General features: G+C 39.9%; 1 protein-coding gene across 4 annotated transcripts in view; it reads left to right on the top strand.

The window, feature by feature from the left end:
- TMEM131L (transmembrane 131 like) overlaps nucleotides 1–15074 on the top strand; it is an 82965-nt gene that overhangs the window by 66213 nt on the left and 1678 nt on the right. For 3 of the 4 annotated variants that reach the window (XM_056335687.1, XM_056334829.1, XM_056337438.1), the window contains 11 exons: nucleotides 648–797; nucleotides 1345–1961; nucleotides 4057–4208; nucleotides 5533–5657; nucleotides 7218–7375; nucleotides 8257–8442; nucleotides 9485–9563; nucleotides 10630–10715; nucleotides 12024–12144; nucleotides 13792–13880; nucleotides 14711–14853. In XM_056335687.1, the coding sequence (XP_056191662.1) occupies nucleotides 648–797; nucleotides 1345–1961; nucleotides 4057–4208; nucleotides 5533–5657; nucleotides 7218–7375; nucleotides 8257–8442; nucleotides 9485–9563; nucleotides 10630–10715; nucleotides 12024–12144; nucleotides 13792–13880; nucleotides 14711–14853 (1906 nt within the window). The remainder of the gene's footprint in view (nucleotides 1–647; nucleotides 798–1344; nucleotides 1962–4056; nucleotides 4209–5532; nucleotides 5658–7217; nucleotides 7376–8256; nucleotides 8443–9484; nucleotides 9564–10629; nucleotides 10716–12023; nucleotides 12145–13791; nucleotides 13881–14710; nucleotides 14854–15074) is intronic. The other variant, XM_056336580.1, reaches the window with a different exon arrangement.

The raw sequence follows: 15074 nt of genomic DNA, 5'->3' as shown, positions 1-15074 counted from the left end.
ATGCAACAGAAGGAGGCTGCAAGGATCTGAAAAATCAGGATCTTCTCATTCTGTTTTATGCTGCATAATTGAGGCAGTGGTTTGAATTACAAAGATTTTTGTTCGATTTACATGCAATGTAATTAATACACCAGAGAGGATATTTTGCAGCTTCCGTTTCGGTTCAGAAGTACAGTGGCATTTGTAGCCCATTTTATGCCAGCATTTTCCCTAGGAAAAGAAAGAGATCGTATTAAATAAATATAATGACATAACTGTTATGAATTAAGATACTCAGAAGACTAATAGGTATCATACTATGATATATTGCCATTGTGTTGTAGTGAGACTTGGTTCTAACGGATCTTCAGATCAGGTATTAGCTGGTTTAGAATGATATTTTTCTTTGTTAGATTTTTTTCTTGGCAGAGCTCATGCCTGAATGATTTTATGGAGAGAATAACTAGCAAGGGCTGTAAGGAAAAAAATGAAAAAGAGCGTTACAACTGTTATTTTACACTGTAGTTTTTCTCAATTAGTAAATTCTCACTTAGAATGTATTAAAAAAAATACTTGAAAAGTGCATCTTGTTAGAAGCTTTTTCAGCTCTTTCACTGAGAATGTTCCTGGGAATTGTAGACACCAGTATCTGTTGTTTTCTTTGGCAGTTTGTCCCTGCTTGGAGTGATTCTGATAGCCTTCCAGCAAGCCCAGTATATTCTAGCAGAGTTCATGAAATCAAGACAGAGGCCAAATCCTAGTTCTTCACCGCAGCAGAACAGCAACTCTGTTGACGTAATCAGCTCTGATTCCTACAAGTAAAAATACTTTTTTCTTCTTTTAAATTGCCTTTTTTCGTACCCTATTTATTGTGGAGTGATGCTTTCTGTCTGTTTGTATTTTGATATTGCTGTGGGCTGTTTTAGAGGAGATTGTGTTCCAAGCAACCTCCTTCAGAGAGCTTTCAGTGTTGTGGTGTATATTGATCTTCATAAAGGAGAAATGGAAGAACTCAAGGGTTTATTCATCTTGTGTATTGTCAGTCGTACGTAGGTTAAAAATTATGTGATGGAAGTAAAGGATACATCATGTGTGGCAGCCATGGAAAGAATGGAAAATAAATTAATGGTCCTTGAATCTGACCCTCTTGGATGGTCAGTTAGGCACTTACTCAGTGAAGCATATAAGTGTGTTTGAAGTCTGAGCACGTGCGTACCATAGCTGGTACGAAAAATTGAAGACCTAATGCAGTTCCACAGCTTGTGAATAGGCCCCCCCCCTTTTCTTGCAGAAATATCCCATAAACCAATTCATGATAGCTTCATAGATAAAACCAAATCACAAATGATTTATTTTTTTCTACAGGGGAAGCTGCAAAACATTTATGGATTCCTATAGTTCCTCAGATAAAGGCAAAGGGAAGGGCTTCCTGTCTGTAGGCGCTTCTTCCAGTAGAAGTCAGAATGCAGCGAAGAGAAGTCCTGCGACCTACAGCCATTCTCAGAAGAAACACAAATGTTCAGTTTACTACAGTAAGCAGAAACCAAACACAGCAGCTGGCAGTGCCATTGCAGCTCCTGATGAAAAGCAGAATCAGATTGCGGAGAACCATATCTCAGCACCAAAAGAGGACATTTGCACTGATGTTGTCAGTGAGAACTGGGTAACTCTTAAATATGCAAATGGCATAAATGTTAACAAGAATTTAACTCTTCCAGAAGACTTTCTGGATAAAGAAGAAAGTGCACTGAAAAATACAGTTCTCATTAAAAATACTTCTTCAGAGTGTGATCTGAAGGAAGATCTTCAAACATGTATGTTTCCTAAGGAAACTAACCTTAAAACTTCAGAAAATCTAGTTGAGCTCAAAGAACAGGAGTTCTGTCCTGTGAAGATGTCCAAGAAACTACCTGAAAGTCACTTGTCCAGAAATTCACCTCAGCAACAGCCAGAACTGCAAGAAATTTCTAGGAAAAACAGTGGTAATTTTTTTTCCCAGTTTCCATCAGTTGAAATTATTGGGTGAAATCTTCTGTTGAGTTCACAGTGATCAGGATTTTGTCTTTTGTTGGGACAAGGAGATGTGTTGTTTCTCATGTGTTCACTATGATTTATCAGTTTACATTCCGAAGGAAACAGCTTGCATTAAAAGTTGTTTCATAAATCATAAATTTGCCTTGGTTTACAGATTTCAAGCTTGTGCTGTAGCATTTAAAAGGTTAAAATAATTGTTGTAATAGATATGCTTATAAACCACAAAATACCCTTCTCCAAATATTCAGAAATGTCCCAGTCTGCAATTTTTAGGTCCACTGAAAATCTGATGCCTGATTTTTAGTCGCCACATTCAGTACCGGATATTCAGAACTCATCATAAAACCACCTAAAATAACAAAAGCTGACATCAGAATATCATGAAGTTATATTTTGTAGGAATCTGCAGATCAACATTTCTCTTAGTAACTGCATAGCTGTGTTTTTTATGATTTTTTTTTTTTTTTTTAATTGCGGAACTAAGCTGCCTGGTCAGTCTTGCCTCTTAGGTTCACAACTCAAGTTTTAAAAGCAGCCCAGGAGCACCCGGGGGAGATCAAGAGCAGGGCAGGAGAATGTGTCCTCTGGAAGCTTGACTTTAGTTAGGCACTTGGCAAGTAGTTGAATGCTGAAGACTGGCATTTGCTGCAGCTGTGGCAGAGTTTTAGTGAGTGAGCCGTCACAGAGGGATTTCAGGCCCTGCTGCGGTGTGTAGTTGTTACCCTGGGCCTGTCGCTTCCCGCTGTGTTGTTGTCTTTGAGATAGAGCAGGTGACAAGTGTGCCGTCTCAGGTGAAAGTGGGTTAATTTCACTTATACTTCAAAAGTACTTTGATATTCTTCGTGTGCTCCTAAACTGCAGTGTTTGTTCTTTGCTTTGAATTAGGAAATCAGATGAGGGGCGGGAGGGAGGAAAGGAAATAATTATGTCTTAATTGTATTTGCGTGCACAGGAAGGTTAACTTTGAGTACAGGCGGTGGAAATCATGGTTATACGTAAGCCAGCTGGGAGATACTAGACTTAACTTTCACTGACAAAACTTCCACCTTGAAAGAACGTTTCCGGAGTAGTAACAGTTACTTACATTCCATTAGTAAAGCACTACAGGTAATCTGCCATGTTGTCAATTAGCAGTTGTGTTTTTTTGCACTGGCAGGGACGCGAGTATTCCTGTGTTTCAAGAAGCTGGGTAGGGTAAATGAAGTCTAAAAAAGTACCGTGTTGCTGTGTTTGCATCTTGATTATAGTTACAGACTTGGTTTTGTGTAAATGGGGAGTCTTCAAGACCTCGGGTGCTCACATGTTTGTATGCTGCAGAGCAGCGGAGTGTGTTGTAGAGCTGTGGTAGCCTCCCTTGCCTGGTGTTTCATGCACGTGGGCTCCTTCTGCAGTCATCAAGACTGCCTGCTTCAGAGGGGAGAGGGTGGCTGACTCAGAGCTAGGATATTGTAGTTGGTTGGTAGATAGGAAACACAACGATAATTTTTCTTGCTCATAAGCCTCTCAAGAAAATGAACTTTTAATGTGGAATCCATCCTAAAGAAACAATGACTTCCATTTGTGTTCATAGTGAATGCAGAGGGCACTTCAGAGACATAAAGCACCAAATAAAATCAGTCCTTACTTCAATCTACCCATTGTTGAAAAGTCTCCTCCCCACCCAGCTTGCAGGGTTTTTTCTGTTTGTTTTTTAGCCCCATGTTCTCTGGCTTCAGATGCTACCTTCCAGACCCATGGCTGGGACCCACGTAGCTCAAATTTAGATGAGATGAGCAGGAGGACTTGGGTAATTTATGGATGTGCTAGGAGTGATGTGCCCGTGAGCATGAATCAATATAGAGCTGTTTTTTGCAACTACTCTAAGAATTTTTATACAGCATTAGCTTTTGATTTTGAAATTTTCTGCATCGTCAGCCTAAAGGTAATTTTCCTAGTGATTTGAAAAGGAACACAAGTCTGTTTTTAAAGAAAAGGAAGATACTGTGGTTACGATTGGGAGCCCGTTCTCTTCCCAAGCCAACTGATACTACTGTTTAATTGTAGGGAATAGCCAGCAAGTGCCTCTCAGGACTGAAACAGAAAACTGTGAGACTTTAAAAAAGCAGATCAACATAAAGCCTTCCACAGAGAAAAAGATTAATAAAGGACCTAAGGAAGAGACTCCATGCTGCGCAAAAGAGGAGATTGCTTCTGAGGTTTGTATTGTGATCTTTCTACTTTTAAAATTTTAAATGATCTTTTTGTTGTTTATTTTTATATGTATACACATACAGGTATGTATGTGTGTGTAGGGACTGCTACGTAGAGTCACAGATCTGAAACACTGTAAGTCAGATGAATGAGGAAGTATGCAGACATGCTGTCCCACAACTGTTGCATTGTAATGCTGCTTTGTAGAATGATGAACAGTTTGGATAAAAATTAAAACAGCCCTTGTATTGTGATATTAGCCATATCACAACTAGAGATAGTGTTCGTTATTGTCAGAACAGGCAGAAACATGCTGGAATCTAATGCCATCTGTCAGCCACAGTGATGACGTGGGAACGTACTTCGGAGGGCCGGTGTCCTAGATGGGCATATTGGCCTTCGTTTGCGGATCTCCAAATACAGTACAGGACTTTGCTGTGTTCTCAAATTTTCTGATGCAGACAGAAGCCCCTTCACAAGATTGTGAAGCTGCTGAGAAGGATCGTTCTTTACGCCTGGTTTCTGAGCATGATAAACACAGCAGACTGTACCTTTGTTGCAGGCAGTGTAAAACACTTAAAAACCTTCATCACAGAATTAGTAAACCCAAGAATCTGCATTGTGTTTGTGTCCTGTCTACTGGATAGGTATCCCATGGCAAAAAGATGTAAAGAGGAATTGCTTACCGTGCTTGAGGAGTATATATCAGAAAAGACAGGGTCTAGTCTTGTTTTAGGAGCTGTTAACAAACTTCTTTCCATGTGTGGCTGATGGTGCTCAGTTTGTTTCTTGAATTTTTAAAAATTACTATTATTTGTTAGTTAATTTACCCCATAATTTCCTCAGTTGTAATTCAAATGAATGCCTTCCCCACCCACACCCACCCACCCCCCAGCTGCTGAGGAAAGGGAGGATTTATTGCTGCTGAACTTGCTCACAAACTGATCATAAATCTGGCAGATGTTTTTTGTTTTTAGCACATTGGGAATTTTATTGACTGCTTTCCTTTTTCTCCCCCTATTTTTTTTATTTCCCTGGAAGTCAGAGCTAGATACTGTGAGGGGGAAAATGCTGACACTGGGAATTCAAAAATTTCTCTCTCATCATCTCTTGGTGGCTTGAAGGACAATCTTGGAAAGGCTGGTCAAATTGATGGTGCTGGGAAGAGGATGTGCTGTGGAAAGGCACTAAATCATGATGTAATTATGCATTTGGGTCAAGCCGTTCTGTCCAGAGAAATTTAGCTAGAAAAATCCAGTGGAGTTCATTTACTGAGTTAACTTCATTTTATAATGTATGTATTGTCTCAGCTCATATTTTTACATTTAGCAAGAAGATGCGTATAGGAAGAAGAAACCTCAGGAGAAGAAGGAAGGAAATTTACCAAATATGAATTGGAACAGAAATAGAACATCTAGAAAAAATAAGAAGAAGAATGTTAATATATCTACAAGGTATGTATTGCCTCACCAAATCATGAAGAAATCCAGCGTTGCTGTAATGTTTCTGCAGGTTTTTACATAGTACTTTAGGCAGGATTGCTTTATCTATTTAAATAAACACACTTTAATCCTGGACTGAGCCTTTATTTTTAAGAATGTGCAGTACTAAGTATCACCAGCAAAAAAAATTAGAAAAATTTACCATTTGTAAATCTGTGTGTATATAGGCACGCCCTATTCTGCATAGCAGTGGTTGCTGTCTGTTACAGAGTGGAATTTGCTGTCTCTGAAGTTTGGGTGGTTAGCTTCCTTTCTATTGTGTGTTGTGTGAATAAAATCCAGTTGTGTATTCTCTTCAGTAAAAAAAAAGGGAAACAAAATTGTTGAAATCATTCCACCTTCAAGAGAATCATCTGCTATATCGAGTCACTGAGGGAGTGTTATCTTCTAGTAGTTTTGGAAGAGGAAGAGAAATATGTAGAAAAGGGACAGCAGCTTGCATTTTTGTTGTAACAATTAAAAAAAAGAGAGCAGCACTAGGCTCAAAAGAATATTGCGATCACCCTGGGAAGTTACTTCCCCTCCCCTGACACCAAGGTTTGTTTAAATGCATTTCTAAAGTCAGCTGTAAACTACGCTTCATTACTTTTTTATGTATTTTAAAGCTAAGTTCTTCAGATTATTGCTAAAAAATACCAGTTATAAACTGCTACTAGAATAGAAACACTTGGGAGGAGAAAATCCTCCTCCTTCCCCTCCCCCAGCTCTTTGAATTAAGGTCATGATCCTACAAAGCCTTCACAGGCTTAATTTTTATTGCAAGTGGTCCTATTGAGGTCAGTGGACTTAACAAGGAGGTTGTAAATCTGAAGGGGCTGTTATAACTCATTATAAACAAATTACTATTCATTGTGTGCAAAGTCAGCACGTGTAAATCTTTGTAGGATGCGCATCTTTGTAGGTAGGGACGATAAAAATAATTGAAGTGAAATACTGAAATTTGGTGTCTGTTCCTTGAACTGATTCAGCAGTTGCTACTTTCGGAGTTAAGATGTAACCATTTCCTTCCTGTAGAAACTTGACAGCTGGATTTTATTAATTTTCCCACAGTACTTTGTGATTATGATACTGGATCCAGATATTTCCGTTTTACTAGCATAAAGTTAAGATGAGTTCAGGTGTTGGTTTTATTCTAGTTATAATTATGCCAGTGAAACAGACACAGAGCAGTTTTTCCTGTGGATCCAGATACTCGTGCAGCGCTGGACTGTGCTTATCACTGTAACATCTGATTGCCTTCTGCAAATACATTCGAGAATAGAGTTAAAACACACATGGTGGTGGTGGTTTTGCTTCTCCCCCTGAGAAGTAGTAGTCTGTGAGGTGGGATATTGCATTTTGGGAAAGGTTTTCTAGGTTTCTGTAAAGTTGGGGAGTAAGACTTCTAAACCTATTCCTTGCCCCATGTCCTGCCTCGATAGCCCTGTGGGTTGGAGTGTTTAATGCCTGAAAACGAAAAGTGCAGCTGAAATGTAAAATGCAAACATGTTTCTTTGGGTGTGGTTGTATTAGGGTCCCCGAGCAGAGTGAGCTGAAGCATATGTGCAGTGAATTTGAAAGGCCGGATCTGAGAGCGAATATTGGAATAAGAGCCTGGTGTCCTCAGGGTAACGGGGAAAATTGTAAAGCAGACCAAAAAGCCGGGAGCTTGTCTATACAGGGAGAAACAGGTACGCAATCTTAATTGTCTTAAATGGGAAGAAATGTAATGTGGGGTTTGTGGCGGTAGAGCTGTATTCCTTCCTTGAGAGACTTGTGCTTCTCTCCCTTTCAAAGCCTGCCGTGAAGCCAGCAGGACTGGCACAGTGCAGTGCCTGAAACAGTAATACCTGCACGCTTCTGAAGGGCTCTGCATCCTTTCTCTGTGGGGTTGGTTGGTGGTGCAAATCAGAAGGTGAATCAGTCTGAAGCCATAATCCATCAGTCCTGGGTGAAGGATGCCAGTCTGCTTGTATGTTCAGATTAAAGCCGGTGCTAACTGAGGCAGCTGTATTTTAAAGGCCACTTTAAGAACAGGCAGGTCCTTTTTAAAAACCACTAGCTTAGGTACCTCCTTCCTGCCTTTCTGTCAGGATTTTAATCAGCTATTTTCCCCAGCTTTTGGGAAGAGGAGGGCTAAAGAAGGTATCAGTGTTTATACGATTGTCCTTTGCATCCCTGGTGAGATCATAAGAAAGGAGTCTATCACTTATGAATTAATTACTTGCAATATTTGTCATTGCTTTTAGCTTGCATGTTCCTACAGCCAGGATACATGTCCTGCTTCAAATATTAATTATGTATTTGAAAGAACAGTTTGAGCTTCCTATTTCAAACTATCGCCTCTAACTGCACTGTATCCTCACTTGCATTCATTGTGGTGGGGATGATGTGTAGGTCATAAGCTCCTCGTGATAGGGGCTGGTGCATTTCTCTTGTGGCTATCAGTAAATTTAGAGTATCCACGTAAATTCGTGTTTCAGATGACTTTTCACTGAATCTTCAGCTGAAAGACTTTCTTAAATGTTTTGTTGGTTTTGGTGTGTTTTTGGCTTTTTTGCAACTTCTTTAGAAAGCTTTTATCAACGGTCCAAAAAGAAGTGTTTGGAGAAGTTTTGTTCCGATTCAAGCTCAGATTGTGGAAGTTCATCAGGAAGCGTTCGTGCCAGTCGTGGGAGCTGGGGTAGCTGGAGCAGTACCAGCAGTTCAGACGGAGATAAAAAGCCCATGATTACTGCCAGGCATTTTCTTCCATCCAGTAAGTTCTACAAATCCCACTTCTGCACAATAGTGGGCGGTTTTTCAGCCTTTCTTCTGAATGATAAAGCCCGTAGCATGGGGCACCTCTCAGAAACACGAGGAGATTTAAAGAACTTGACACTTGAGAAAAAAGCCCCACAAGCTTTATCGAGATGCAGATGAGTTGTCAGGCTACAGAGAAAGTGTTAGGCTCCTTGCTGAGGAAGCTGCACAGTTAGTTTTCATGGAAAGATGGAAGAACTGCGAGTCGCTAGTCAAAGCAATTTCTGCCTTTGAATTTATGCTACATCACATTATTCTCTTGAAAACGTTATAGCCGTTTAAGAAATCCACAAATGAGGAATGTGTGAAAGCAGTCCAGATGTGAGGATGCTGGGATTGGGTAGCTGTATTTGAAGCATAAGCAGTCAGGAGACCCGAGCCACTTGACTGGGGTGAGAAATGGGAACTGTGGTTCATTACTGCAGTTTTTTGAATTCCTGAATATCTTCGGAATAGTTGAAGGCCTGAACGCTGTCACTGCCATCGCTATCCAGACTGTGGTAGCACTAGAAGTAAAATCTAAAGAAAGTGCTAAAGTGACACAAGTAAACCCAGCTTAGAGTACCTGAAATAAGCTGTTCTGAATAATTTAAAAATAAGCATGTACTTAATATGTACTTATGTATAAAAGATAGTATGTGATGTATCTGAACCTGCAACCTAATAGATAAATTGTGTGTACATGATTATTCTGTTCTTCTAAGTTGTCAGGCCTCTTAAAAAAAAAAAAAAAAAAAAGGTCAGTCAGTCATTTCAAATTCAAAATTAATTTGGTAGTAACAAAGAACCTCTTCATTAAGAGTGTGGTAATCACTTATAAGTCATAAAATACATTTAAGACCATGTGGATGCAGATAGCACACTTGCAAATCAGTGCAAGTATGATACTTCAGTCAGAGAGAACTTGATGAACACCATTGATGATTCTATTTGTCTGTATGTATATTCTGTGCATACTTTTTTCAGGATCTTTGATTTTCAGTCATTCTTTTCTTTAGGAGAGAATATTTCACAAAATGATTTTCCATCTGAAACTCCTATCACTTTAAATCTGTCTCATAACATCTGCAATACCAGGTAAAAAATTAGAATCTACTCCTGTAAGACATTAAAGAAACACCACCAACTTGAAATCTTGTCTCAGTTTGATAAATTATACCTACCTGTTGTCTTGTCATTTTTTGTGATCATTGAATTGTACTTACTAGTTGGAAGAAGAAGGATTTTCTTCAGTCCATGAAAAGATACATGAAAAATGGATTATGCTGGAGAAGTATGATAAATGCTTCCAAATGTAAAATATAACTGGGGGGGGAAAGGAAATTGGTTTTCCCCTCTCATTTCTTCTAGATCTTAGCAACTTACTACATTTCCATTACCACTTAGTTATATTAAAGTAATAATGGTTTTAAAAAAAGGTGGGAGTGAGACTTTCAAGTTGATGCTATTCTTTTAATGGGAATAATGTTCTAGGATATACAGCATGAAAATTGATTCCCCCCCTCCCCCACATTCCTTTCTGTCTCTTTACTGTAGTAGCATCTACAATTTTTATTACTGTGAATCCTCATTTCACTTCTCATTCATGACTCTGTTTTCACTAGCAGAAATAATTTAATCCTTTTCTTCTGGGATTCCGGTGGTTGAAAATGTTCCCTTTCCATTCATTTCGACTAGTTTCTTTGATGGGTTTTGATAAATATGAAATTGATGTTCACGTATGCCTAGGTGTCTTCAGAGACATAAAAGTAAACTTGCCTGGAAGTTGTTTGGAACATTGAAATGTTAGGAGAGACACTACTCATCTTCATGAACTGTAGCTTGTTTTCTAGTTTTAGAGAAGAGCTGTTGAATTAATTTGCAATAGGTTGATATTTGGATAATGAAAGTGGGGCAATTAAGATGTGTCAATTTTATTCATTTTGCATGTGTAATAAGTAGCTGGCTTTTAATTGGGAAAAAACTTGAAAAAATTGCACAGTGGTAATTCAAAATCAGAAAAATCGGGAAAGTGGGAAAGTGATAGCAGTCAATGATGTTCATTAGAATATTTTTACACCTCTGTGTATTTCCTTTTAAATACTTCGGATTCTGAAACGTAAGTGTGTCTAGACTTAAGAAATGAAATTTTGTTTTCATTCAGCAGAGACATGAGGAGCTTCCCCCAATACCCTGAAACCTTGTGTCCCAATTTCACTGACATAGCTACTGATCCTGACAAAAATAAAGGTAAGTTACTTTATTAACAGCTGGAGCTGGTTTTTGCACACTTTGTCAAGTAGTTCCAGTGACGTTGCTAATAACGCTTGTATACACCAACTTGATAGACATGTTGTTAGAACTTGAGTTACCTCTAAACAAGTTAAGAGGAAGGTTAGGAAACAAAGGCTTATAACCTTGAGATTTTTTGCTGCGTCTTCTCTGTGTGGAGACAATATTTAGCTTTCAACTCATGGTTTAGGTATTCTTTGTTTTTTCTTGCTTTGCACAGATCTATGTCCAAAAGTAATGCGGTTGGGAGATCAAGAGCACTGGCTGCTGTGTTAAAATGAAGCTTGGCATGAAATCAAATACGACCATTTTTCTCTCTAAATTACCATAGTCAGGACTTGCTCTCTTTGAAAGCAGTAATGAATGAGGTTGGGTTGGGCTGTTAAAACTCTCTTGAGTTTTCATTGTTTGGATCTCAAAGGGAAGTAATATTAGCATGTTGAGTGGGATTCATAAAAGCATCAGGTGGAGTTTGAAAGCTGGTCAGGACACACGGTTCTTCAGGCAGCAGAGCTGCCTGCCTGTGACTGTCCCTTCTGCTGTAGGTTTTAACCTGTGTCTGGTAAGATACAAATGCTGATTGAACTTCTGCAGTAGCGATATTCATAATAACTATCATATGAAATAACGAAATAGAGCCAACTTTGCAACAATTGTCTCATGGAAACCGCTAATTTGGATTTTTTTTCCTTTCTCCAGCTGCCTGTTCTCACAGAGTTGATAGGAACAAAGTATCTGTGGGCAGTCAGGGTACTCTGTAGAGAGCAGCACAATGAGTATCTGCCCTAGGGGCTAAGTACAGCCGTGTTGAGTTCACGTATTGTTTGGTCATGAATGGCTCTAGTGTATTAAAAACCCAACCCTGTTCCCGCTGCATTTGTGTGGTTGGACTTCAGAGACTGGGGCAAGGGGGAGGCTGGTGGGGATCACATCCCTGCCATCTGTCCTGCCGTGAGGAAGGGTGCCGCCTTGGTGCTGACGGCTGATAACTTAAGGACTCTCTCTAGGCATTTCTTGCCCTGTTTTATTGAATTTCAGCTTCTCGGTTCAAGTCTTTTTATATGTATTTTTTTAACAAATAAAAATCTTGGTTTGTTTAACGATGGGCATCTTCACAAAAGCATAGTTTGGTTAGTAACTCTGTATTTTTTTTATCTAGCATACAGTCCTTACTGTGGATCTGGGAATAAAGTGTCATTGTGGTACTCGGAGTTTGTGGAGCCTCCTTCCTGTAGTTCTGCATTTCATTCCCTTTTCCCTTTTTAGGTCTTTACCCAACAGGAGACTTGTGGCCTGCTCAGCCAGTCTGCCTGACAAACAGTTTAAACTACAACCTTGAGAATAATATACCGTGCATGATCCAAGAAACCCCCTCTGTCCACAATAGGCAAGTTACATTTTATATAAACAGTATGGATAATGGTTTTTTTAAGTTCCTGTGATGGCAGAGGACTGCGCTTGAGCTTGCCTTATAATATTTGTAAGACAGATGATAGTTAAAGTGAAATCTTGCTGTCACTTTAGTCTTAGTTCTAGTTGTTTATGCTCTTCCATTAGTACCTCGTGATTAATTTTGCTAAGACACATTCACTGGTGTTCCAGCTCATAAATAGATATTCCAGAACTTCTTTCAAATTTAATTAAGTACTTCTTGGAAAGCTTTTAATTTTTTGCACTTCTTTTGCATGGCCAGGTGGAGAGGGCCTGGCTATTAGGTGCATTGCCCTTTTGCTAAATACATAACACACCCCATGATATACAGAAGCTATGCGGTGTGTTCTCGTGTTAATGGCATAAACAGGCATTGTTAAATAAGGACAAATAGTCCAACTTGAACGTGGTGTAAGGGCACAAGCCAGTCTAACTGCTTCAGGCTCTGTGTAGAATTGGATTGTGGTAATGAACTTTAGTGGCTCTGTACACTGCAGGTTTTACTAATGAAAGATGCACCGCAAACTGGTGAGAGGAAATATTCTGCCACCACATAGCAGTGACATACAGCTAGTTCTTCAGGTCATACCCTGTCATCTGAAATGACAGAGTGGTAACGCACAAACCCCCAGTAGTGGTCTTGTGATCCCAACCAGCCTGCTAACCTCAGTTCCAGCTGTCACGTCAACAGACTGCGGCCCTAATGATTGGGAGCAATGGTCGGCGATCTGTCAGACTCTTAAGTCAGATGAAATATATGGTGATTTGTGGCAGATTCTGTATTATGCTGCTTGGCTTTCATATGCCCGACTCAATTTGGACTTTGAATGCAAAAATACATCTAATTAATTATTCATATGTAGTAGTGACAACTTATAGTAGCTTCTTGCATGAATAGTAAAAGTAAATTAGCACAGATTCACATGAAATCCTTTTATATGCCTACCTTGTTTGGACTGGGTCCAGACCTGGACCTCTTCAAGCTTTCTGCATAGTAGGGTTTTTTTTATTCGTGACATCTTCAAGAACGACTTTCGAATGATCGCCTTGAAATTCTGAAATTATTTTACTTAAAAGAAGTGTAATCCTTACAGAGTAATGTGTAGTTTGGAAAACATATTGCTTAACAGGACTTAAACATGTGTGGTAGGGAAAGTAGAAATCTTTGTTTTAATTCCTTTTCTCTCTCCATTTTAATTCCTGTTCTCAGGCATTTGAATGAACGCGTTACATGTTCTTCTATTTCAAATCACATGATTTCACTTTATACCTACTATTTCCATGTTTATGGGAAAGAAGTACAATTATTTTCTTATTACAGAGCAAAAAGTTGAACCCAGTTAGGTGTTGCAGGATGCTGGTAGCTGTCATTACAAGTTGTTCATCCTCCCAGAGGAAAAAGGGCTAAGTGAGAAAACCGCTGTGATCGCGTAGTGGCACAGAGTAGATATGGGCAGAATTGGCAAGCGGAATGTGAAAAGCCTCATCATCAGTTGCAGACATTTTGCATCCAATAGCTGAACATTAAATAAGTATTTCCAAATAATTTCCAGAAGTTCTGCAAATTGTTTCTAACAGCAGATTTTTCTTCTTCTTGGGACAGCTTCATTGACTGGAATGCGGCCTGTGACAGCCAGTTTTCCAACATGTATTGTCCACTAGAGATGAACGAATATGGTGCTTTCCCAGAAGGTAAGATGAAATAAAGCTTATGAATTATCACTGAGCATGGGGTTTTTTTCCCCTCACCTTTTGTAGAGCAAAAGGCTGAGTTTGTCTATAAACATCTGGGCATTCATTGCTTAAGCGGACTTTACGGTTTCCAGCTGACTGGGTGCTCTGTAGTAATAAATGATGTCTGCATGTGGTGGATGAGAAGACTGGTCTTCATATGGAGTTGTTAAGCCTGAAAAGCCAGTATACAGGATTCCAAGAGGGAATAGAGAGAGAGACTTGTGAATGCAGCATTACACAAATCTTTTTGCACAATTTTCTTTGTTTCCCCTCTGGCACGCTTCTGCCTTCCAGTGTGTGAAACAGAAGGCCCCTTGTGACCAATTACCTTTCCAGGCTAGAGTTTCTTGGCTTGGGAAGCACACTGGCAGCAACCTAGAATTCTTTAGCATTACCTAAGCAATAATTAAAGGTCAGGCTACAGTATCACAGGCAGCACAGTGATCCCTTGGGTGCTTAGAGCTGAGGCATGTTGGCAGTGAAGCCTGGGTAGGCTCTGCCATGCACGTTCTGTGGCTAATAAAGACTCTGTTCTCCGGTAGGGAGATTACCAACTCTTTATCCCGTCCTCCTGATAGCAATTTGTTGGTGGGTTCCTAACACGGAGTGGTAGTCCCATTAACAGGAATTGTTAACGCTTCACTGCTGTGCTGCCTGAAGTCACTGAAGGCTTTAGGTCAGTTCCAGCCTGGCTCGCTCCAACAAGATTCAGGGTTCCTTCACAGAAATGTTAGTAGCGTTTATTTTGCAAAAGCCTTATTTTGTCTTCGCGCTTTTATAAACTGCAGAAAACATGAACTACCCCAGTGGCTTCCCAGGTACCGCAGCGGTGCAGAATACAGCCTTTATTGACCAGAACTGTCCCTCCACCTGGAACGCGCCTCCCAACATGCCACCTGCCTGGGAGCCTGCCAACTACGTCAGCTCCACAGTGAGTATTGTCATGGCGAGGCACTGCCTTCGTGTGCCTCTTCAAAGCCTTCCCAGCGCATTCCTGTCTGTTCCCTACCTGTTGCTCACACGTACTTCACAAACCCTTCAAGCAGCCTACTGTATGTGTTTGACGCTGGCGTTGGTAGCCTGGCTTTTTCCCAGCTGTTGGTCAAGGCTGTTACTGGACCTTGTCTGTAAAATTCTAAGACAGATCCTTTT

Source organism: Falco biarmicus, chromosome 1, assembly GCF_023638135.1.
Source record: "Falco biarmicus isolate bFalBia1 chromosome 1, bFalBia1.pri, whole genome shotgun sequence".
In the NCBI taxonomy this organism is placed as follows: domain Eukaryota; kingdom Metazoa; phylum Chordata; class Aves; order Falconiformes; family Falconidae; genus Falco; species Falco biarmicus.
This window is presented reverse-complemented; position numbering and strand designations above follow the sequence as displayed.